Source organism: Telmatherina bonti, assembly GCF_933228915.1.
Source record: "Telmatherina bonti genome assembly, chromosome: 7".
Taxonomy (NCBI): Eukaryota; Metazoa; Chordata; class Actinopteri; order Atheriniformes; family Telmatherinidae; genus Telmatherina; species Telmatherina bonti.
The window spans coordinates 5,497,102-5,522,744 of record NC_136625.1 but is presented as its reverse complement, the minus strand read 5'-3'; the positions used below and the strand labels follow the sequence as shown (position 1 = coordinate 5,522,744).

Here is a 25,643-nt window from a genome sequence, read left to right as displayed (position 1 = left end):
CCTGAGCATCCTGTGCAAGTTGGGTGTCAGTTGGACAATATCCCTAGGAGGAGTTGTTTAAAATGCATGGCAAAGAAATGACCCCAAAAATGGCACCTTTTTCAAAATGGCCGACTTCCTGTTGAATTTAGCCCATATGTCCAAGAGACTTTTTTGAAGGTACTGGAAGGTTCTCCAACTGTGCTGAATTTTATCCATGTCGATCAATGTAGTGGGCGGGGCTGATTGATTGAAATTTTGTAGGGGGCGCTATGGAGACATGCTCCATTTATTCCATAATGTTTCAATGGGGCTTAGTTCAGGGCCTTACTGTCATCAGTCATGGCAAGTTTGGTGGCGGTCCAAGGTTCCATGGCTTGGTCACAGGTACTTCCTGTTTCATGGCGTTGGGCTGCCATTCGCCATGTCCCGTTTAGCGTAGCGACTTGAGGTTTTTATTGTGGCATCATGAAAGGGTTTGACATGTTTTGGAGGAGTCTCAAGTGTTTGGGACCATTTGCTTAGAAGCATGACCCTCAAATGTGGAAAAAACCACTTCCTGTTGTAAGTGGGCGGGGCTTAGGTCTAGACCAGCAATGGTCACATTAATCTGTTCAGGACCGATCCCTTATTAATCCCTATAAGTTTTAGGGTGATCAGATCAAAATTGACAATTTTATAGTGATTTATGATGTCACGCCGCTGCATGGAACTTCGCCATGGCGTCACGGGCACGCCGTGCAGCGTAGAGCAACGTCCTTTACCAGATCTCTTCACCAACATGTTTTGTGATGCCTGAGTGAATTTGGGCCATGTGGTGTCCACCAAGCCAGAGTTATGGGTGTGTGAGCAAAAAACAACACTTTTGACTTCCAGGGGGCGTGGCTATTTCATAATCAAAATATTGACATATAGAACTCTGTAGGAGGGGACTGCCATCATATCTAGCAAATTTGGTGCAGAAATGTTGCTTTATGTGGGAGTTATATCCGTTTAATTTTTCATGGCGAGACATCAAACTTTGAGGCCCCGCCCCTCGTAAACTAAGTCTCCTATTAGAAGAAATAACACAACATTTAATCACACGTCTCCTGAACATCCTCAGCAATTTGTGGCTCAGTGGGATAAAAGCTCTAGGACGAGTTCGTTAAAATGCGAGGTGCTAAAACGCCAAAATATTGAATTTGACCTAAAGTGGCCGCCTTCCTGTTGACATTTCACCATGACATTAAGAGGATTTTTTGTTCGCCCTAGCATGTAGATCATGTGTATGAATTTTCATAAAGATTAACGACATGCAGTGGCGGGGCACCTAAAATAGGTGGCGCTCTCGTTCAGTTTCGCCCAAACATTCTGGAGCACCTCAAAATATCAAATTTTTCGTATTCCCTTGGGGGGGTACGCAAAATTTGGTGAGTTTTCGAGCACGTTCAGGCCTCCAAAAAAGCACGCGAAGTGTCCGAATAAAAATAATAATAATTAAAACCGCAGGCGGTGATATAGGCCCTCGCACCATGGCGCCGCTCGGCATCATGCCACCGCCTCCCCTGGCAACATCCTTCCCATGCCTCTCTCAACCTAAAGTGCAGCCAGACTGCACTTCAGACCATTTAGGTTTTATGAAGGGTCACTTCCTGTCACCAAGGGGCGGGGCTAACTTATCATCTAATTATTGACATGCACAAATGTGAAGGATATGACTGGCATCATCTGTAGCAAATTTGGTGCAGGTTGGTTGTTTTTTGGGGGATTTATGTCAGTTTTTCTTTTTGTTGCATCACATCTGCTTTGCTGCCCCGCCTCTCCTAAACGATATCCCCTATTAAAAGAAATAGCACAACTTCTAATCACACATGCCTCTTGAGCATCCTGACTCATTTGGGTTAAAGTTGGACAAAATTCTTAGGAGAAGTTCCTCAAAATGCATGGCAAAGAAAATGACAGAAATGACCCCAAAAATGGCACCTTTTTCAAAATGGCCGACTCCCTGTTTGATTTAGCCCATATGTCCAAGAGACTTTTTTGAAGGTACTGGGAGCGTCTACAAGTTTCCCGAATCATAACCATGTCAGTCAATGTAGTGGGCGGGGCTAATTAATTAAAATATTGTAGGGGGCGCTATGGAGCCATTTACTATCTTCTCCACTATATTGTAATTTTACTCTATTAAGGACTTTACTGTCATGACTCATGGCAAGTATGGTGAAGATCAACAATTTCATGGCTTTGTTACAGGTACTTCCTGGTTCATGATATCAGACACTTCTTGTTGCCAAGGGGTGGGGCTAATTCATAGTCCCATTATTGCATTGTAGATTTTGTTCATCATGGGACTGGCATCAAATGGGTCGATTCCTGTGCTGATATGTTGTTTTATGTGGGAGATTTAGCAATAAGTCTTTGTTAATGAGACATCAAACTTTGAGGGCCCGCCCCTCCTAAACTAAATCTTCTATTAGAAGAAATAACACAACTTTAAATCACACATGCCTCCTGAGCATCCTGTGCAAGTTGGGTGTCAGTTGGACAATATCCCTAGGAGGAGTTGTTTAAAATGCATGGCAAAGAAATGACCCCAAATATGGCACCTTTTTCAAAATGCCCGACTTCCTGTTGGATTTAGCCCATATGTCCAAGAGACTTTTTTGAAGGTACTGGAAGGTTCTCCAACTGTGCTGAATTTTATTCATGTCGGTCCATGTAGTGGACGGGGCTGATTGATTGAAATTTTGTAGGGGGCGCTATGGAGACATGCTCCATTTATTCCATAATGTTTCAAAGGGGCTTAGTTCAGGGCCTTACTGTCATCAGTCATGGCAAGTATGGTGGCGGTCCAAGGTTCCATGGCTTGGTCACAGGTACTTCCTGTTTCATGGCGTTGGACCGCCATTCGCCATGTCCCGTTTAGCGTAGCGACTTGAGGTTTTTATTGTGGCATCATGAAAGGGTTTGACATGTTTTGGAGGAGGCTCAAGTGTTTGGGACCATTTGCTTAGAAGCATGACCCTCAAACGTGCAAAAAAACACTTCCTGTTGTAAGTGGGCGGAGCTTAGGTCTACACCAGCAATGGTCACATTAATCTGTTCAGGACTGATCCCTTATTAATCCCTATAAGTTTTAGGGTGATCAGATCAAAATTGACAATTTTATAGTGATTTATGATATCACGCCACCGCATGGAACTTCGCCATGGCGTCACGGGCACGCCGTGCAGCACAGAGCAACGTCCTTTACCAGATCTCTTCACCAACATGTTTTGTGATGCCTGAGTGAATTTGGGCCATATGGTGTCCACCAAGCCAGAGTTCTGGGTGTGTGAGCAAAAAACAACACTTTTGACCTCCAGGGGGCGTGGCTATTTCATAATCAAAATATTGACATATAGAACTCATTAGGAGGGGACTGCCATCATATCTAGAAAATTTGGTGCAGAAATGTTGCTTTATGTGGGAGTTATAGCTGTTTAATTTTTCTTGGAGAGACATCAAACTTTGAGGTCCCGCCCCTCGTAAACTAAGTCTCCTATTAGAAGAAATAACACAACATTTAATCACACATGTCTCCTGAACATCCTGAGCAATTTGTGGCTCAGTGGGATAAAAGCCCTAGGACGAGTTCGTTAAAATGCGAGGTGCTAAAACGCCAAAATATTGACTTTGACCTAAAATGGCCGCCTTCCCGTCGACATTTCACCATGACATTAAGAGGATTTTTTGTTTGTCCTGTCATGTAGATCATGTGTATGAATTTTCATAAAGATTAATGACATGCAGTGGCGGGGCACCTAAAATAGGTGGCGCTCTCGTTCAGTTTCGCCCAAACATTCTGGAGCACCTCAAAATATCAAATTTTTCGTATTCCCTTGGGGGGGTTCGCAAAATTTGGTGAGTTTTCGAGCACGTTCAGGCCTCCAAAAAAGCACGCGAAGTGTCCGAATAAAAATAATAATAATAACGTCGCCGCAGCAGCGCGGCGACGTCTGGCGGAATACGGCAGCAGTGCGCTGAAGGCGGAGCCTATAAAGGCCAGCGGTCATGGCGAGGAGCTGCTTGTGAGGAAACATCTGTGGCGGCCAGCGTGCCAAAGACAGCCGGGTTATTTTGGACCAATGCGCCCTGCAAGCTCTGCTCAGAATTGTGTCCAAAAATAAAGTCGTGCTGCACGTGGCTGCCGGCTGTTTGAGAGATCCGCCTCCAGCCGGAGCTGCAGACTCTTCCAGCAGGGAAACCTGAGACCAGCTCCGTTTTACTGCCGCCAGCAGCATCGTTTACGACGGAGGTTGACCAGATGTCATGTTTCACACGGTAGACATGATGAGGACGTCTGCTTGAACCGCGTCCACACGTCTCCATCCTCGTACTTCCACGTGTCTACGTTGCCATGGTTATTCATCCACCAGGGGGCGGTGCTGAGTTCAGAGCTCTGACATGATGCACAACCATTTAAAAACACCTGAACAAGAATCACAAAGGTTTGAGCTGTTCTCAGCATCTTCAGGTGTTTTTTATTTGAAGGTTTCTGCGTGGTCGTTTCCTCTTCTTCTTCTATGGTTGAGGGCCAGATTTGGAGAGGATCCGGCCCTCCATTGGACCTGAACAGGTCCTGTAAAACTCAACGCTGCCCCTGGTGGTTTCTGGTGGAATCACTCTGTTTCTGCATCAAATGGTCTTTGAAAACAGATCAAATTCCATGCTGGAGATGGACGAAACTGACCGTCCGTCTGCGTATTCATCTTCTGCATCCAGCATAAACGGATCTTTAGCTGTAGATAAGTTTTCCTGGTTTATAAGGATAAAAATCATCTGTTTTGATTTTATCCCTCAGGAACGATTTTTGGTCCTGGAACGGGATTCCGGTTTTCTGTGTTTTTATGTTGTTGTTTGGCTTTGTTCGTCGAGTCCAAAACCGTTTCCGGTTAGTAGGTTTTTGTCTTTGGTTTTGGGGCACTGAGAACAAATTTGATAAAAATTCCTTCCAGGAATAAGATTTTCTGAAAATACAACATTAAATGTGAAAACTGCTAACCGTGGCCTCGTGTTTATCGCGTCAGACTGTGCAACACCATCTTCTATGACTTGTGTCTAAATATGCACCATTGGCTTCTTTGTTTCCTTGGTAACTGCAGCCAGGATTATGCAGGTACTAATTAGGAATACACAATTAATCAGATTTGGATCGTGATCACGATTTTAGTGGCCACAAACAAACCTGATCGTCAACGATATTTGCATTCAGAACGCGAGCTCTGCTGCAGCGTCCCTGGTCGATCAGGTTCTCAACCAACAGTCTGCCGACCACCATGGGGCGATAGCGTGGTTAAGGCTTCATTAAGCTGCCGTATTACCAAGCGTACACACCTTTTACCAGCAGCCAGTTAAGTGTCCTTGGATTGGTTGGATATGTGAGGTGGGCGTGGTTAACACGGGAAGCATGAAGCGGTAAGATGTTGCTTCCACATTTTTCCTGTTGGAGGTGAAACGGATTGTTTCGATTAAACAGCTGATTGAGGTGGCAAAAAATACGAACATTATTTCAACATGTGGCATTAAAATAGACGAACCCTGCCGCGTGCACGACCACCCTGCCACGGACGATTCAGATGATTCAGTTTCCATGGTAATGGAGGATGTTTAGAGCAGAAACTATGCGATTCCAATCCCCTTACTTTTGGTGGTTCTCGGCGAGTATTCCCAATGCTAGCATCTGTATTAAACCAACTGTATTTGCTAGCTTGCGACCAGCTGTGGTGATGCTGTCGACACACCTTCTCTGATTGGTCGATTGTTTATCTGATGGATGTGATGATTAAGATGAATCTACCTCATTTCTATAAACTAAAATTGAATTTGCTGATATTTTTATTATAAATGTTGCTGTCTGAATTATTCGGATAAATTTTGTGGATCGGGTGACTAAAAAGGTTTGAATGACACTTTGTTTTGCATAATTAATGAGACTGATGTGATGTCACGTGAATCGAAGATGACCAGATGCGACGTGTCCCTCTCTGTCCTCGCAGATATCCAGGAATTCTACGAAGTGACCTTATTGGACAGCCAGAGATGGGCGGAGTCTTCCAACCGGGTGGACCACATGGCGCCCGTCAACCTGTGGGACTTTTCCAGCCTTCAAAGTACAACGGTGACCTCGGACACCCTGCCCAGCCTTAGCACCAGCATCGAGGTAAGACCAGAGCCGGGACTGGGCCATGACCCGGGGTGGAGGTCCATCTGAGGGGGAAGGGGGTGGGGGGGACTCTTTGGGACTCGAACCTCCGTCTCTCCGCTGCTTGTCTTCTTTCAGGTTCCTGCCAGAGAAACTGAGTGAAAATAGAAGGTTGTAAATAGATCAGGTCTGTTACCTGCTGCGTCAGGTCAAGGTGGAGCACCTGAGCGCAGGCGTAAGTCAGGCGCCTCCAAGGTTGGACACGCCCCCACCGGTGTCCTCAGCAAATGCATCAAGCGCCGTTCTTCTGTCCGTTTGGAGTGAAGCTTGGTTATGAAACAGACTCGTTTAGGAGGACCGCCGCCATGGCTTCCCCCAGCCGCAACGCTTCCCACTACCACCACGGCTTCACCTGAGATCCAGCTGGTTTCCAGTCTGGATCCAGGAAAACATGGTCGAATGGGACGTAGCTCGGTCCAGTTGTGTTGGAGAAGAGCTTCATTCCTCTCGCGACGTTTCCGTCTTTGGTTTCTGTCCAGATGGACAAACCATCGTTAGGTCGCTTCTCTCCAGTTTCCCTTCCTTTAATTGATGCTTTTCATGAACAGTTTTGTTTACTATCAATACTTGGATGATCAAAAGTATCTAAACTAGTTCCCAATAATCCTCCACGTAGACCTCGGAACTGTTCTCCAGGATCCTTGAAAGATTTTCTAAAACTCTTGGATGTTTCTACCTTTTCTTCTTTTTATCGTCCAGATGATCCAACACTGCTTTAAAGTCCTGGTTCTGGGCAGGATCCATCCCTCCATTGGACCTGAAAAGGTCCTGGTTCTGGAGAGGATCCGGCCCTCCATTGGACCTGAACAGGTCCTAGTTCTGGAGAGGATCCGGCTCTCCATCGTACCTGAATAGGTCCTGGTTCTGGGCAGGATCCGGCCCTCCATTGGACCTGAATAGGTCCTGGTTCTGGGCAGGATCCAGCAGACCTGTTTTCACTGATCTTCAGTCCAGTTTTTAGGTCATGTGACCTCCGTCTCTTCTGGCTTCTTGACAGCTACGTTTCCATGGAAACCACCTGCTAATGGCTAACATCTAGCAGCTAACAGCTAGCTGCTAATGGCAAACAGCTTTTAGATAGCAGCTAGCAACTAGAAGCTAACAGCTGACGGCTAGCAGCTAATGACTATCAGCTAGCGACTGACGACCAGCAGCTAACGGCTAACAGCTATCGCCTAACTACTGGCAGCTAACGGCTAGAAGCTAGCAGGAAATCAGCATGGTTTCTGCCTGATCTTTGCTGGATTTCAGATGAAACTAAAGAAATGGGAGCAGATGATGTAAAAGCTCTTCAGACGTTCATCCGTCTCCGTTTACTGGCTGTGTTCCACAGTTTCAGCATGATGATGTGTTCATGGTTGTACGATCTGCTGGTTTGGCCTTTAGGTCATGGTTGATGGTTCAGCCAGGTGGTGATCAGGTCATGTGTGAATGAACTGCGGCTGACTTTTAACAGTTTCTAGATGTTTTCAGCGACACAAAAATGTCTAAAGGATTTTCCTCACAGATCCGAAAATCCCCCAAATTTTCCTTGAAATAGTTCAAAAGTTATTTTTCTGAAGAAATCACTTAAACTTTAGCATCTTGAAGCATCGTTGTCTTCGTCCCACCGATGTGATCGCATCACCTTCGCTTTTTAAAGCAGCGTTTCAGAGAAACAAGATGAAATCTGGATATGAAGGTAACCTGAAGGGTTTTGTACAAATGGGATGGAAAGATGTTTGTTTTTATTTAGATGGAAAACGGTGAAATCGACCGATGTTGCTTTCTTCTTGTTTTAATTCAGATTTGATGTATTTTCAATCAAACATTGGAATAAAGTTGATTAAAGCGACGTTAGAGTTGAGGACGGTGAACTGGTGGGACTTTCAGCCCAGTTTGTTGCTTTTCCTTCTGTCTTGGTGCAGCCGTTCAGCGTCCTGCAGCGTTTCCGAAGAGGGAACTACTTCTCAGGAAGTCTTGTGGAACCTCTTCCTTCAGCGTCGGGTTGTTCGGTCTTCACCTGGTTTTTACAGGTTTCACTAAAAACTCCTTAAATATAAGTTCTTAAAAGAAAGTGGAAGTTTTCAGCCAGATATCTCTACTGCTTACTGCCTGCTCTTCCTCAGACTGGAACCAGAAACCGGAACAGTCCTGCTGGGTCCGGTCCGGGTCCACGGCTTTGTTAGTTGCTCAGGTGGAGCAGTCGAGGCTATGAATGAATGATGCTAGTAAAGCAGCAGCTCTTTGCTCCGAGCCTCGCGGACCAGGTTGCTGGTGAACAGGCCGTGGTTTTTCCCCAGGTTTTGGTTCGAGGTGGGTCGCTCTGCGGTGAACTGGGTCCAGTTCGGAGAGGAGAACATTTCCTGACCCAAAGCCTCTTGCAGGTGTTGCAGACAGACCTGTGTGGATGTTCAATCAGCTGAATGCCGCAGCCTCTACGTCTCCTCTCCAAGTCCGTTAGCTTAACTGTTAGCCATTAGCCTTTAGCTGTTAGTCGTTAGCCGTTAGCTGTTAGTCGTTAGCTGTTACCCGTTAGCCATTAGCCATCAGTTGTTAGCCATTAGCTGTTAGCCGTTAGCTTAGTCTTTAGCTGTTAACCTTTAGCCATTAGCCGTTAGCGGCTTGTAATCAGGGTGAAGCTGAGCGCATGAAGCTTTCTGTCCTCCTGCAGCAGGTGAACATATGCTGTGGCCGTTTGCTTGGACAGTGTCCGTTGTCACCTCAACGTCCTGTTGATGTTTGACTTCGGAGAGCAGGTCTGATCTGGGGTCAGCTAGCAGAGATTAAATGTTTGCTAACATGGGAGTCGGTATTGGATGTTTCTCCTGGTTTCATGGTTTTCAGAGGAGCTCAATGGTTTGAACTATTAAACCAAACAAGAATAAAAGAAATTCTGTCAGAACATGGGAGGGTAGCGGGAGCTGCAGTCCGTCGCTCCTCCATCCTGCAAGCTGACTTAACAGCTGTTTACCTCTTATGTGTCAATAAAGCAGCATTTCTTTGCATTAAGTTTGTGAAGCCTAATTTTTACATGTTGGTGTGGGTTCTGTAGTATCGGGACAGCTTTAGGAGAACACACAGTGTAGCATCGGTGGGAAGTGTCGGTTTCACACAGCAGAGGCAGATGGCTGCCTGTCCTTGAGTCGGGTTCTGCCGGAGGTTTCCTTCCTGTTAAAAGGGAGTTTTTTTCCTTCCCACTGTCGCCAGTGTGCTTGCTCAGGATGGGAGATTGGGTTGGACCTCCAACTCAATCTGTTGGTTTCCTTATATAGGCTGTTATAAATTGGCTTTCATGATGTTTTCTTCTCTGTTTGTAAAGCTTTTTGAGATGGCATTGCTGTGATTTGACGCTACATAAATAAAGTTGAATTGAATTGACTTCAGCTCCTGTCTGAAGAGACGGACGCTGGCAGAAGAGTGTTTACAGCTCAGTCCCACAGCAGATGAAAAGTCTGAGATTACGAGTCCAAACAAAACCATCAGCAGGCTTCTTTCTGCTCTCCTAATCTCATCTTTTTATCAGTTTATGGGATCAGCCAGAAATGGGAAACTAATCCGCAGGATGGTATTTTCTCTCTGCATCAGATTGTTTTTGAGTAAAAGTTTGGAGAGGAAGCAGGACGATGAAGCTGGCTGCAGAATCTGCTGCACATGCAGTATTCATGTGCATGTAAACACACCCGCAGCGAGCAGAATAATGCATGAGGACCGTGTGCTGCTTTCCTCCTCTCTGGTCCAGCTGAAGCTGCAGTTCTGAAGAAGAACCTTCCAGATCTGAACCCGGAGCAGCGCCGTGCTGTTAGACTGTGAGGGAAAAGAGGAAAGGTTTCAGTGTTTCTGCCTCCGGTCCAACCATTAAAAGCTGCTCTGGGAAGTCTCATCGCGTCCTGAGGCGGCTCTGTGGCCCGAGGTAGACGAGGAGGATGATGGCAGTAAAAGGTTTTCTGTTTGTTCACTTCATCTGAACCAGGGTCAGGCGGACAGGTTTAGGTTTCCTGAACCATGATGCTTCAGATTTAACCACTCGGCTCTGGGCAGGTCAGCCGTCCAATGCGGTTCTGGTTCAGGCTGAATCCTCGGCTCCAGACCTGGATCATAAAACCAGCATTTAATGGTTTCCATGATTCCCATCATGGAAGTTGAATCATGATGGGAAGACGGTTTCAGGAGGTCCGTCTGCAGCCGTGGTTCCAGCCCCCCTCCCAGCACACCTCAGTGGATTATTCACTGTGTCATGTATCAGACTGATCCTCCTCCTCTGATTGGACTGCCGGAAATCTGCTCATTAAGGCCGTTGGTCCTCCACCAGAAGCCGGAATTCTTCTTCTTCTTCTCAGAGAACAAAATGGTGTCTTACTGTCCGGGGTCGTCCTGCAGCTCGTTCTCCACTCGGCAGCAGAGCTGACCTTTCTGCTCGTGGGCTTAGAGAGGTAACGTGTGATTGGTTGGAGATTTGAGGTGGGCGTGGTCAACGTGATTTTTGCTGATGCAGTTTGAAGGAAGAGTCTAAAGAGCTGATGGAGGTGATAAAGTATGAAAGTCACGGAGCCCGTCGCCTGCACAACACACCAGGTGGAGGACCAGGTGGAGGACCAGGTGGAGGTCCAAGTGAAGGACCAGGTGGAGGACCGGGTGGAGGACCAGGTGGAGGTCCAAGTGAAGGACCTGGAAGAGGACCAGGTGGAGGACCAGGTGGAGGTCCAAGTGAAGGACCTGGAAGAGGACCAGGTGAAGGACCAGGTGGAGGTCCAAGTGAAGGACCTGGAAGAGGACCTGGAAGAGGACCAGGTGAAGGACCAGGTGGAGGTCCAAGTGAAGGACCTGGAAGAGGACCAGGTGAAGGACCAGGTGGAGGTCCAAGTGAAGGACCTGGAAGAGGACCAGGTGGAGGACCAGGTGGAGGTCCAAGTGAAGGACCTGGAAGAGGACCAGGTGGAGGACCAGGTGGAGATCCAAGTGAAGGACCTGGAAGAGGACCAGGTGGAGGACCAGGTGGAGGTCCAAGTGAAGGACCTGGAAGAGGACCAGGTGGAGGACCAGGTGGAGATCCAAGTGAAGGACCTGGAAGAGGACCAGGTGGAGGACCAGGTGGAGGTCCAAGTGAAGGACCTGGAAGAGGACCAGGTGGAGATCCAAGTGAAGGACCTGGAAGAGGACCAGGTGGAGGACCAGGTGGAGGTCCAAGTGAAGGACCTGGAAGAGGACCAGGTGGAGATCCAAGTGAAGGACCTGGAAGAGGACCAGGTGGAGGACCAGGTGGAGGTCCAAGTGAAGGACCTGGAAGAGGACCAGGTGGAGGGCCAGGAAATGGTCCAGATAGAGGAACTAGTACAGGACCAAGTGGAGGTCCTGGTAGAGAGGCCAGGTAGATGACTCTTGATGTGTTGATGTGGTTTAGAACCAGAAGTGAACCAGGTACATGATACTGAAAATCCAGACCTGAAGTGGTCCAGATGAGGCTGGAATCCTGCAAGCGAACCATCAGCTGACATTTCTTCACCTTTCAGAGACGTCATGGTTTGTGGTTCTGTGCTGCTCATACCGGTTCAGACCAGTTGGATCCAGATCCAAACATTTAGGGGAGGCGCTGCTATGACCGGTTCTGGACCAGGTTGTGGGCCAGTTCAGACCAGTTAGATCCAGGCGGGCCATCCCACGAGGAGGTTTCTCTGGAAACAGACGAGTCCAGATGTTGTCCTGCTGTAGACCATGTCCAGGTCCAGTTTGATTCTGAATGCTCTCTTTCTCTTCCCTCTCTGTGTGACTGTAAACCGCCCCGTAGGACTCCCCCCTCCTAAACGAAATCCTGCACACGCTGGCCAAACTCTCCCCCAGCCGCCGCACACAAGTAAGTACCGGACGCCTGCTGTTGGTGGGAGGCTGCCATCCACCCTCGCCGCATGTCCCACGCAGTCCTCATCTGCTTTGGACCATCAGCGCGGTGGGTCTGGGTTAAGGGTCCAGGGTCGGGTCCGCCTGGACGGCATCGAGGTGTGGCTGTGGTCCGTTTCGGTTCTGGAGAAAGTTCCAGGTTGAACCGAGGGGGAGCGCAGCGACACGTTGGTTGTCTGTGAGGCGTTCAGGGGTCATGGGTCATCGTGCTTCTTCATCTGTTCATGTTGTTGGTCTGAACAGTACACCTCCCGTCCTCAGACCCGGTCCAGTCACCAGGACCAGGGTCCGGTCCCCGCATGAGGAACGTAAACCTGCTAAAACCCGGATCAGCTGACGTTTTTATCCGTTTATGACCAAACAAAACGTTTCTGCTTCACTGGAAACAGAAACAAAGAATGATTTAATATCTGATCGAATTATTTATTTTTCCCGTTTTAACTAAATGTCTTAAAATTTATTTAGAAAATAAAATGCTAAAAAACAAAAATCAGATGTTTAAAAAACAAACAAACAATAATTCAACTGAGCTGAGAGGTTTTTATTCCACATGGAAAGAATTTATGAAGGATCGATATATATATTTAGAAATATCCATATGAAATAAATGAATGATGCAGTAATGATAAAATACACAATATTTTATAAAAACAGCCAAATTTACAACATTTTATTAGTACTAAATGATAACAAATCAAATCTGTAATCGTGATAAAATAAATAATGATGAAATCTATAAATGTATATATAAATAAAAATAATATTGATAATAAATAGATTTTTATGTAAAAAATTTCTTTGGAAAATATGGAATAAAAATAGAACTTGGAATAAATTAAAATTAAAGATGTTTTTCATTTTTTAATCGATTTTCTGTCATTATGTTAAAAGTTTCCTGTAGGTTTATTCAGACCAGTTCCAGACTGAGGATCAGTGTCCAGTAGACCAGTAGACCAGTAGGCCCCCTCGTCCCCCACCAGCCTCCTGACCAGCAACCTCCGCTGGCGTTTGGACTGGTTTGCAGGGTTTTCTCTGGACTGGGGGAGACTGGAGCTGTACTGGTGTTCAGGACCTTCATGGTGGTGGTTAATGTGTGTTCTGGTTCTGGTCAGATTCTTCAGGCCTCCTGTGTGTTGTCATGACGTGTTGTCCTTAGGTGCATCAGCCTTCATCGTCCTCTTCATGTTGTCACTTCCTGAATGTTGGTCTGCAGAGTTCTGACCCGTTTACAGGATAAACCTGCTGACTCAGCATGGGTCCAGTAACATCAGCAGGTTGGGGATCATGGGTCCAGTAACACCAGCAGGTTGGGGATCATGGGTCCAGTAACACCAGCAGGTTGGGGATCATGGGTCCAGTAAAACCAGCAGGTTGGGGATCATGGGTCCAGTTAAACCAGCAGGTTGGGGATCATGGGTCCAGTAAAACCAGCAGGTTGGGGATCATGGTTTCCAGTAACACCAGCAGGTTGGGGATCATGGGTCCAGTAACACCAGCAGGTTGGGGATCATGGGTCCAGTAACACCAGCAGGTTGGGGATCATGGGTCCAGTAACACCAGCAGGTTGGGGATCATGGGTCCAGTAAAACCAGCAGGTTGGGGATCATGGGTCCAGTAAAACCAGCAGGTTGGGGATCATGGTTTCCAGTAACACCAGCAGGTTGGGGATCATGGGTCCAGTAACACCAGCAGGTTGGGGATCATGGGTCCAGTAACACCAGCAGGTTGGGGATCGTGGGTCCAGTAAAACCAGCAGGTTGGGGATCGTGGGTCCAGTAACACCAGCAGGTTGGGGATCATGGGTCCAGTAACACCAGCAGGTTGGGATCGTGGGTCCAGTAACACCAGCAGGTTGGGGATCATGGGTCCAGTAAAACCAGCAGGTTGGGGATCATGGGTCCAGTAACACCAGCAGGTTGGGATCGTGGGTCCAGTAACACCAGCAGGTTGGGATCGTGGGTCCAGTAAAACCAGCAGGTTGGGGATCATGGGTCCAGTAACACCAGCAGGTTGGGATCGTGGGTCCAGTAACACCAGCAGGTTGGGGATCATGGGTCCAGTAACACCAGCAGGTTGGGGATCATGGGTCCAGTAACACCAGCAGGTTGGGGATCATGGGTCCAGTAACACCAGCAGGTTGGGGATCATGGGTCCAGTGAAACCAGCAGGTTGAAGGCTGTGGGCCCTCTAAGACCTCAAATCTGGATTATATGAAGTCCAGAAAGCAGCTAAAAACTGGGCTTGTGGATCCTGGAGGCTAACACAGCTAGCACAGCTTACACAGCTAGCACACATAGCAGAACTAACGCAGCACAGCTACTAAAGTTGACTATTTTTTTCCATTGACGACCTTTAAATGATTAAACTTGTAGAACCACGGAGACTTAAAGATTCTCCTTCAGCTTGGTCATGTGAAATCTGGTCCAGATACCAGGAACCGGCCCACAACCTCGTCCAGATACCAGGAACCGGCCCACAACCTCGTCCAGATACCAGGAACCGGCCCACAACCTCGTCCAGATACCGGGAACCGGCTTGCAACCTCGTCCAGATACCGGGAACCGGCTCGCAACCTGGTCCAGATGGCGGGAACCGGCCCGCAACCTGGTCCAGATACCAGGAACCGGCTCACAACCTGGTCCAGATGGCGGGAACCGGCTCACAACCTGGTCCAGATACCAGGAACCGGCTCACAACCTGGTCCAGATGGCGGGAACCGGCCCGCGACCTGGTCCAGATACCAGGAACCGGCTCACAACCTGGTCCAGGTACCAGGAACCGGCTCACAACCTGGTCCAGATGGCGGGAACCGGCCCGCGACCTGGTCCAGATACCAGGAACCGGCTCACAACCTGATCCAGATGGCGGGAACCGGCTCACAACCTGGTCCAGGTACCAGGAACCGGCTCACAACCTGGTCCAGATGGCGGGAACTGGCCCGCGACCTGGTCCAGATGCCAGTACGTGAACCTGTAAACATCAGGACCTGCTTCTCTGTAGTTGGTCGTATTTTGGCGTTTTCGTTACAGATTATGATCTAATAAACCATCTGATGGTTTTTGGACCTTCAACTGGACCTTTTCGGTACCTGGATCAGAGCGGCCGATGCTGGTCTTCATGCGTGATGAGTGGGTTTGTGTGAAACTGTGACATCACTTCCTGTGGGCGGCTCAGAGTGGGACCAGGAGCCATGAAACACATGATGATGATGATGACACATGGGGGACACAGACGCATGACGGATTCATGGAACTGTGAAAAATTCATGCCTGTGAAGCCCACCCACGCTGGCTCGCCTGCTGCTGCGACGCATGCTCTTCCTCCTCCTCCTCCTCAGCCATGTGGCATTGAGTCATACATGTTAAACCAAAGGTGAGCAGCCTGTATTTAGAGGACGAACTTGTGAGGAAAGGTGAGATCAGAACTCACGGGTCTTTTATTTACCGTCCGTTCTGTACGAGATGTGAATAAAACACATCTTTCATCTTCAGCTTCATCATTTTCAGATGAGACTGAATAAATTCAGTGATTTTGGAGCAGAATAATGTCAAATAAACCTATTTTCCTCTAAAACCTGTGACTCAGTCCCTCTTATGAATGGTTTGACTGGTAAAGATAACACTGATATTTGTATTTTTTCATTTTTAAAGTAAAATCCAGGCCTCATTGGCTGTTACCACAGAAATGGGCCCATAAATGTCAAGATAACTTTGCTTTATAATCTTCATTACTAAAATGTAAGATGTGTAAAATTTACATATACATATTATCCAATATATTCTTTGATAAAATAAATATTTCCATTTTATCAGATGAATTTTTGGGTCCATTCTAATGCACCAGCATCAATGTGTATGCATTGACGTGACGCGTTCTGGGCCAATGGGAAATTTAAGCTTTCGATACAATACATGAAAACAACGGCAGACATGAAACAATTTCTGATGAAAGTTAGAAAGTTCTTTCTTTTTGTGTCTAAAAGTCTTTAAAACCAATACAAAGCGTTGGTTTTCTGTTGGTGAAAAGGTGACAGTTGGGACAAAGTTTCGGTTTTCCCACCGTCCTGAACGCAGGCCTGTGTCTTGAGGAGCTGGGCTCGGTGATTCTGCTCCCGCTGAGTTCCGGATCTGGGATGCAGGAGGACCGGAGGAGGGTGGAGGTGGCTCACCGTTGAGCACGCGCTACGGTAGGATGTCGGTTTGCGCGTGAATGTGGCGGTTTTCGTGAGAAGAGCGCGTGGTTGGAGCTCGCGCAGCAGGACGGACAGCGCGAGATGCGATGCTGATGCTTTCCCCAAGCGCGGAACCATGGACTGCATTTGTATCGTCACCACGAAGGTAATGTCCGCGAAAAGGTTAAAAAACGGCTTTTCTGAGCCCTCCAAGCGGCGGGTTTAGTTGTCGGGGACTCTGAGGTGAATTCGGCGGATGTTTTTAGTCTTTAAACAGTTTTAATCTCGGAACAAAATGTACTTTTTAAAACCGTTCCCGCTGTTTTGTCCATCAGGGCGGCCAGTCAGCGGAGGCGGAGTTGGAAGAAGTGAAGTTTCTACTGATATAAAACATCTTTATTGCTTTTTATTGCAGCCGAATTTAAGTTTAGATAGTTTAAAATAAGATATGTTGTTATTTTTTATGATAAAGTCGTGTTTTTTATTAGAGGTACAGAATAATCTGAATGATGTTTTTTTTAAGGGACATTTGCATGATAATGTTTCCCAGTCAGATTGAAGTGTTACTGCTGTGGGTTATTGATTATTGATAAGTGAAGTGGCTTATTGGAATCATTACTGTGTGTGCGCTACACCTTACATCTGCTTAATTGTATTTCTAAGGACTGCAGAGATTTTTATGCTCGCTTTGGAAGTGTTGGAAGATCTCCTGGTGTTTCATATGGTCTGGTTTTTGACTCACCGGTGACTCAACTGAGTTCAGAAACAAAGTCATTCTGAGGTCATTGAATACCTGGAAAACCTGCAAATCTGGACGAGTTTAAGTTTCTATGAAGACCTCTGTTGTTGAGGTGCGTTTAGGTGCAGCTGTGTGATGCTGTGAAATCCCCGGCATCTCTGTGATGTCAACGTGACATTGTCCCGTGGACCAGGAGACTCTTCAGCTGAACAAGCTAATCCTCCAGAATCAGATTTATTTTTAAATTAAAACCTGAACGTTGTTCGGTCTGAAGCAAAGAACTTGAAACTTCTGGTGATTTTCTGTCCGACTCGCGTGTTTCAGACACATTTAACTTATTTGTCATCTTAAGGACTTGGCTGGTATCTGCGTGTATGGTTACCATGGTTACGGCTGCTGTCTAGATGCTGATGGACCAGCCGGTTTCCGTTACGACAGGTTTTTCCGCTGTCAGGCGAGTTCCAGTCGTGTCCGTATGGAAGTATATCTGCAAAGCGTTACCCCGTGGTTACACGGCGCTGGCGTGACGTCGGGTGTCATGTGACCAGTTTGTTTGAGTTGAAGACGTATCTGGATGAATTCTTTCCTCTTCAGACGAGGAGTGGAGCCAGAAAATCTGCTGAATGCTTCGTATCTTCATCGTCCTCAGAGTTAGGTCTGGTCGCCGTGGTCACCGTGGTCGGGACCTGCTCAGACCAGGTAGTTCCTCCTCAGGTGTTCAGGTCCGTCTTCAGCTCCCGGCTCAGTCTGCCGGGTCTGGACTCGGGCTCGGGGAGCGTGACCCGTCTGGGTTCTGGTTCCCGTCCACCAGCCAGCCGTCTGGACCTCAGATGTCTCCTCATCCTCCAGATCTCCTACTTTCTGTGTCGCTGCTAAACTGGGACGATGTCTCCGACTGGAGTCCAGCAGGATGTTAGAGACCGAGCGGCGCCAGAAGTCCGACCGACAGCCGGACCTGGACAAGAGTTTGAACCTCTCCTCGGTTTTAGTTCGCTCAGCAGTTTCTGCTCGGAGGAGCAGTGTCAGCGTTTCGTCTGGAAGACGTTCCCTGGTGGTCGCTGATCACTGCTCTTCTTCTTCTGTTGGTGCAGGAGGATGTTTCTTCTTCTTCTTCTTCTTCTGTTGGTGCAGCAGGATGTTTCTCTTCTTCTTCTTCTGTTGGTGCAGCAGGATGTTTCTCTTCTTCTTCTGTTGGTGCAGCAGGATGTTTCTCTTCTTCTTCTGTTGGTGCAGCAGGATGTTTCTCTTCTTCTTCTTCTGTTGGTGCAGCAGGATGTTTCTCTTCTTCTTCTTCTGTTGGTGCAGCAGGATGTTTCTCTTCTTCTTCTTCTGTTGGTGCAGCAGGATGTTTCTCTTCTTCTTCTTCTGTTGGTGCAGCAGGATGTTTCTCTTCTTCTTCTGTTGGTGCAGCAGGATGTTTCTTCTTCTGTTGGTGCAGCAGGATGTTTCTCTTCTTCTTCTGTTGGTGCAGCAGGATGTTTCTCTTCTTCTTCTGTTGGTGCAGCAGGATGTTTCTCTTCTTCTTCTGTTGGTGCGGCGGGACGTTGCAGTCTGGAGTCTCCATGTTCTGGTGATCACCATGGCAACCAGTACAATGTCTGCAGGACAAAAACTGGAATCAGATTTCCTGGATCTGCAGCAGCTTCTGTCAGGAAAAAACTTCACTTCCTGCTGCAACGCGGCTTCCCCTGCTGCAACGCGGCTTCCTCTGCTGCAACGCGGCTTCCTCTGCTGCAACGCGGCTTCCTCTGCTGCAACGCGGCTTCCTCTGCTGCAACGCGGCTTCCCTGCATCAACGCGGCTTCCCCTGCTGCAACGCGGCTTCCCCTGCTGCAACGCGGCTTCCCCTGCATCAACGCGGCTTCCCCTGCTGCAACGCGGCTTCCCTGCATCAACGCGGCTTCCCTGCATCAACGCGGCTTCATCTGCTGCAACGTGGCTTCCCTGCATCAACGTGGCTTCATCTGCTGCAACGCTGCTTCCCTGCTGCAACGCGGCTTCCTCTGCTGCAACGCGGCTTCCCTGCATCAACGCGGCTTCCCCTGCTGCAACGCAGGAGGAGGACGATGAGCAGGAGGAGGACGATGAGCAGCAGGAGGAGGAGCAGCAGCAGGAGGAGGAGCAGCAGGAGGAGGAGGAGCAGGAGGAGGAGGAGGAGGAGCAGGAGGAGGAGGAGCAGCAGGAGGAGGAGGAGGAGGAGGAGGAGCATCCATGCGTGTCCAACAGAAAGGAGTGTGGTGCCAGCAGACTGCAGGGAGGCGAGGAGAGGTCAGAGAGGAGGAGGAGCAGAGAGGATGCTGGGAAAGCGTGGGCTGATATGAAAGCAGAGGAGGAAATTAGCTCCTGTTAGCCGTGTCGTCTGCACGCCGCGACCTTTAACCTCCAGCAATGCCTGTGTGGGAAGACTGGGAGGTAAACTGGCAGCTCTCCAGTTGTCTGTGAAGTCTGCAGGGTGGAAGTTTTCTCTCCGACACGAGGAACGCTGCAGCTTTTAGCCTCCGAATGCGACAGAAAGCAGTTTAGGTAAGGCGTGACGGGATGTAAACGATGTGGGGACGCTCCTCCCAGCTGCTCCCCGGGGTCCCGCGGCGACCAGGAGACCCCTGGACTTCCCTCTGCAGGACTGAACACCTGATCTCCGACAGAACCCGAGCACCTTCTGAACTGGTTCCAGCCGTGTGGTCGAACTCCGACCAACCACTGTTTACCTGCTGCAGCCTGGCAGCAGGGGATTGTGGGTAGGGAGCGGCACTGACATGTGACCTGAAATGTCCCTCAGCCCCCCCCCCCCCTCAGGGCAATGCCATCTGGGAAGGAACACACACACACACACACACAGATCTGACGGCCACTCAGATGGCAGCGTTTCAGGGGGCGTGGCCTGATTTGTCAGGAGGCTGGAGGTGGTTACCATGGTAACATTTGCTGAATGAGTCAGCTTTACCTGAAAATGACCTCACCCCCACCCCCAGGTGGAGGACAGGGTGGATGTGTGGGTGGATGTGAGGGTGGATGTGTGGGTGGATGTGAGGGTGGATGTGTGGGTGGAGGACAGGGTGGATGTTTGGGTGGATGTTTGGGTGGATGTGAGGGTGGATGTTTGGGTGGATTTGAGGGTGGATGTGTGGGTGGAGGACAGGGTGGATGGTGTGGGTGGATGTGAGGGTGGATGTTTGGGTGGATTTGAGGGTGGATGTGTGGGTGGAGGACAGGGTGGATGTGTGGGTGGATGGTGTGGGTGGATGCGAGGGTGGATGTGTGGGTGGATGCGAAGGTGGGTGGAGGACAGGGTGGATGTGTGGGTGGAGGACAGGGTGGATGTGTGGGTGGATTTGAGGGTGGATGTGTGGGTGTATGCGAGGGTGGATGTGTGGGTGGATTTGAGGGTGGATGTGTGGGTGGATTTGAGGGTGGATGACAGGGTGGATGCGAGGGTGGAGGACAGGGTGAATGTGTGGGTGGAGGACAGGGTGGATGCGAGGGTGGATGGTGTGGGTGGATGTTTATGGTGGATTTGGGGGTGGATGTGTGGGTGGAGGACAGGGTGGATGTGTGGGTGGATGGTGTGGGTGGATGCGAGGGTGGATGCGAGGGTGGATGTTTGGGTGGATGTGTGGGTGGAGGACAGGGTGGATGGTGTGGGTGGATGTGAGGGTGGATGGTGTGGGTGGATGTGAGGGTGGATGTTTGGGTGGATTTGAGGGTGGATGTGTGGGTGGAGACAGGGTGGATGTGTGGGTGGATGGTGTGGGTGGATGCGAAGGTGGGTGGAGGACAGGGTGGATGTGTGGGTGTATGCGAGGGTGAATGTGTGGGTGTATGCGAGGGTGAATGTGTGGGTGTATGCGAGGGTGAATGTGTGGGTGTATGCGAGGGTGAATGTGTGGGTGTATGCGAGGGTGAATGTGTGGGTGTATGCGAGGGTGAATGTGTGGGTGGATGGTGTGGGTGGATGCGAGGGTGGATGGTGTGGGTGGATGCGAGGGTGGATGGTGTGGGTGGAGGACAGGGTGGATGGTGTGGGTGGATGCGAGGCTGGAGGACTGGGTGGATGTGTGGGTGGAGGACAGGGTGGATGTGTGGGTGGAGGACAGGGTGGATGGTGTGGGTGGATGCGAGGCTGGAGGACTGGGTGGATGGTGTGGGTGGATGCGAGGCTGGAGGACTGGGTGGATGTGTGGGTGGAGGACAGGGTGGATGACACGGTGGATGCGTGGGTGGATGCGAGGGTGGATGGTGTGGGTGGATGCGAGGGTGGATGGTGAGGGTGGATGCGAGGGTGGATGCGAGGGTGGATGGTGTGGGTAGAGGACAGGGTGGATGGTGTGGGTGGATGCGAGGGTGGATGGTGTGGGTAGAGGACAGGGTGGATGCGAGGGTGGATGCGAGGGTGGATGGTGTGGGTAGAGGACAGGGTGGATGGTGTGGGTGGATGCGAGGGTGGATGTGTGGGTGGATGCGATGGTGGATGTGTGGGTGGAGGACAGGGTGAATGCGAGGGTGGATGTGTGGGTGGATGCGATGGTGGATGTGTGGGTGGAGGACAGGGTGAATGCGAGGGTGAATGCGAGGGTGGATGTGTGGGTGGATGCGAGGGTGGATGTGTGGGTGGATGCGAGGGTGGATGTGTGGGTGGATGTGGGTGGAGGACAGGGTGGATGGTGTGGGTGGATGCGAGGCTGGAGGACAGGGTGGATGCGAGGGTGGATGTGTGGGTGGATGGTGTGGGTGGAGGACAGGGTGGATGCGAGGGTGGATGGTGTGGATAGAGGACAGGGTGGATGCGAGGGTGGATGTGTGGGTGGATGTGGGTGGAGGACAGGGTGGATGCGAGGGTGGAGGACAAGGTGGAGGACAGGGTGGATGCGAGGGTGGAGGACAGGGTGGATGCGAGGGTGGATGGTGTGGGTAGAGGACAGGGTGGATGCGAGGGTGGATGTGTGGGTGGATGTGGGTGGAGGACAGGGTGGATGCGAGGGTGGATGTGTGGGTGGATGTGGGTGGAGGACAGGGTGGATGCGAGGGTGGAGGACAGGGTGGATGCGAGGGTGGAGGACAGGGTGGATGTGGGCTGAAGCATCTGATGAACCACAGCGGATCATCAACAGACGGACGGGGGGCGTGTCTGGTTGTGTGCTGCCCCCTGCCGGAAGATTCTAACATTGATCAGCTGATCAGTTTTCTCTTCTTCTGTGGTTAAACGTTAGTTTCTTCGTCTGTGGTTAAATGTGGCGTTCTGGTCCGAGCAGGAAAAAAAGATCTTTGATCCTTTTCTGATGATTTGTTTGATCAGCTCTGCGCCTTCTGATGATGTCACAGCTTGTTGGAGGAATGTGGTCACATGACCGGCGTGGTCCAGCAGGGGGCGCCACCTCCACAGAAGTTTACCTGACTCTGATTAACTGGGACCCGTGGTCATCCAGCTGGTCACATGACCCGGTTCTGGCTTCAGACTGAAGATAAAACTGATCTGAGACTGATCAAGACCCGGTCAGATCCAGCTGGACCCCGTCAGAACCAGTTAGATCCAGTTGGACCCGGTCAGAACCAGTTAGACCCAGTTAGACCCGGTCAGTATCACTTAGAGCCAGTTAGACCCGGTCAGAACCAGTTAGATACAGTTAGACCTGGTCAGAACCAGTTAGATCCAGTTAGACCCGGTCAAAACCAGTTAGATCCAGTTAGACCCGGTCAGTACCATTTAGACCTGGTCAGTACCAGTTAGACCCGGTCAGACCACATCAGATCAGCGCTGTGGTCTCGGTCAGAAGTTATTGATCGTTTATCGGCTCAGTTGATCAAGTTAATCGGTCTGAAACACCTGAACACACCGCAAGCAGAGAACCTAAGCCGTCACATCAGAGGTACCGGTGAGACTGGTCTGGGTCCACTTCCTGTAAATCAGCCGAGTTCATCAGAAAACCGGCTTTCAGTCAGCTGATCCAGTTCTGGTCCGGACCTTGTTTGGTTTTTGTCCAGTTCTGGTCTGGTTTTTGTCCGGTTCTGGTCTGGTTTTTGTCCGGTTCTGGTCTGGTTTTGTCCAGACCTTGTCTGGTTTTTGTCTGGTTCTGGTCTGGTTTTGTCTGGACCTTGTCTGGTTTTTGTCTGGTTCTGGTCTGGTTTTGTCCAGACCTTGTCTGGTTTTTGTCTGGTTCTGGTCTGGTTTTGTCCGGACCTTGTCTGGTTTTTGTTTGGACCTTGTCTGGTTCTGGTCCGGTTTTTGTCCGGACCTTGTCTGGTTTTTGTCCGGTTCTGGTCTGGACCTTGTCTGGTTTTTGTCTGGACCTTGTCTGGTTTTTGTCTGGGCCTTGTCCGGTTCTGGTCTGGTTTTTGTAGTTATGGTCTGGTTTTTGTCCGGTTCTACTCTGGTTTTTGTCCAGTTCTGGTCTGGTTTTGTCCGGTTCTGGTCTGGTTTTTGTCCGGACCTTGTCTGGTTTTTGTCCGGTTCTGGTCTGGTTTTTGTCCGGTTCTACTCTGGTTTTTGTCCAGTTCTGGTCTGGTTTTGTCCGGTTCTGGTCTGGTTTTGTCCGGTTCTGGTCTGGTTTTTGTCCGGTTCTACTCTGGTTTTTGTCCAGTTCTGGTCTGGTTTTGTCCGGTTCTGGTCTGGTTTTTGTCCGGTTATGGTCTGGTTTTTGTCCGGTTCTACTCTGGTTTTTGTCCAGTTCTGGTCTGGTTTTGTCCGGTTCTGGTCTGGTTTTTGTCCGGACCTTGTCTGGTTTTTGTCCGGTTCTGGTCTGGTTTTTGTCCGGTTCTACTCTGGTTTTTGTCCAGTTCTGGTCTGGTTTTGTCCGGTTCTGGTCTGGTTTTTGTCCGGTTCTACTCTGGTTTTTGTCCAGTTCTGGTCTGGTTTTGTCCGGTTCTGGTCTGGTTTTTTTCCGGTTATGGTCTGGTTTTTGTCCGGTTCTACTCTGGTTTTTGTCCGGACCTGGTCTGGTTTTGTCCGGTTCTGGTCTGGTTTTTGTCCGGACCTTGTCTGGTTTTTGTCCGGTTCTGGTCTGGTTTTTGTCCGGTTCTACTCTGGTTTTTGTCCAGTTCTGGTCTGGTTTTGTCCGGTTCTGGTCTGGTTTTGTCCGGTTCTGGTCTGGTTTTTGTCCGGTTCTACTCTGGTTTTTGTCCAGTTCTGGTCTGGTTTTGTCCGGTTCTGGTCTGGTTTTTGTCCGGTTATGGTCTGGTTTTTGTCCGGTTCTACTCTGGTTTTTGTCCAGTTCTGGTATGGTTTTGTCCGGTTCTGGTCTGGTTTTTGTCCGGACCTTGTCTGGTTTTTGTCCGGTTCTGGTCTGGTTTTTGTCCGGTTCTACTCTGGTTTTTGTCCAGTTCTGGTCTGGTTTTGTCCGCTTCTGGTCTGGTTTTTGTCCGCTTCTGGTCTGGTTTTTGTCCGGACCTTGTCTGGTTTTTGTCCGGACCTTGTCTGGTTTTTGTCCGGTTCTGGTCTGGCTTTTGTCCGGTTCTGGTCTGGTTTTTTTTCCGGTTTTTGTCCGGACCTTGTTTGGTTTTTGTCCGGTTCTGGTCTGGTTTTTGTCCGGACCTTGTCTGGTTTTTGTCCGGTTCTGGTCTGGTTTTTTGTCCGGTTCTGGTCTGGTTTTTGTCCGGTTCTGGCCTGTTTCAAACTGGGTTGTCATGACAACACATTTGCTTCGATACAATCGCATGTAGTAATTTCGTCCAGTATTTTCTGTATTTTAATCAGATTTTGGAAACAATAGTACAAATAATCGGTTGTCGTGGTAACTGAGATATTGGGAGAAGTTTGCTGTACAGTGGCTTTCAGAGTAAAAGCATCATGTAGCAGCAACACCTCCTCGGTCGGCCGCGCGTATCGCTGCCAGTCTACGTTTTCCTGTCAGTCTAAAGTTTGGTATTTTCATTAACGTGGTATTTTAATTTGAAAGTCTGCTTTATTTGACTCCAACAGGTTTGTGGTGTGAAACATGAAACATTATCTGGTGTTGCCGTGACGATACGCTTCTGTCCTGATTTGATTCAGATTTTTTGGTGCCGATTCAATTTAAATTGCGATCCTCACAATTCTTCGATATTGCTGATTTTTGTAGATTAAAGACAAAAAAAATGTATAAAACTTTGTTTTGCTCGTCATTTTTCTTGACTCGGTGAGTAAAAAACAACCCAGTTGCCAGATCATCATTCTGCTGCTATACTGTCCAAGATGTAGAAAGATCAATAAAAACAATAAAAAATGACAAAAACTTTATAGTGGATTAATATAATTTATATTTATTTGGGGGAAAAAAAGATTTTTTGTAACAAAAAAATTTATTTTAAAATTGTGAGGCAAAAAAAATCCAGATTTATTAGTCTTTGATCTGATTTCCCACCCCTAATATCTAGACATGCCAGACATTGCGATGCATCGTTGGAGAACAGCAGGAGAACGTGCGATAAACAAGATGATAGCTAATGGTTTATAACACATGTTATAACAGATATTATATCTATTAAAGCTTAAAGCGGCTCTATGATGCTATGTCTAGCTTTCTGAGCTTTCTACAGTGTCATACTGATGATGACTCATCAGACGTGAGCGGCGCCGTGAACACGTGTTTTCCAGCACGCTCTACGTTCCATGTTTCCATGGCGACGGAAACGACTGGTTTCAGAGTTTTTTCTACTTTGACATTTTAGTCCCGAAGACCGAC

General features: G+C 48.9%; 1 protein-coding gene across 10 annotated transcripts in view; it reads left to right on the top strand.

Annotated features, from left to right (window-relative positions):
* The window catches only part of dlg1b (discs large MAGUK scaffold protein 1b), a 110,020-nt gene that overhangs the window by 15,614 nt on the left and 68,763 nt on the right, over positions 1 to 25,643 (top strand). For 6 of the 10 annotated variants that reach the window (XM_079243549.1, XM_079243546.1, XM_079243545.1 and 3 more), the window contains exons 3-4: positions 6,000 to 6,163; positions 11,970 to 12,035. In XM_079243549.1, the coding sequence (XP_079099675.1) occupies positions 6,000 to 6,163; positions 11,970 to 12,035 (230 nt within the window). The remainder of the gene's footprint in view (positions 1 to 5,999; positions 6,164 to 11,969; positions 12,036 to 25,643) is intronic. The other 4 variants (XM_079243542.1, XM_079243550.1, XM_079243548.1 and 1 more) reach the window with 1 other exon arrangement.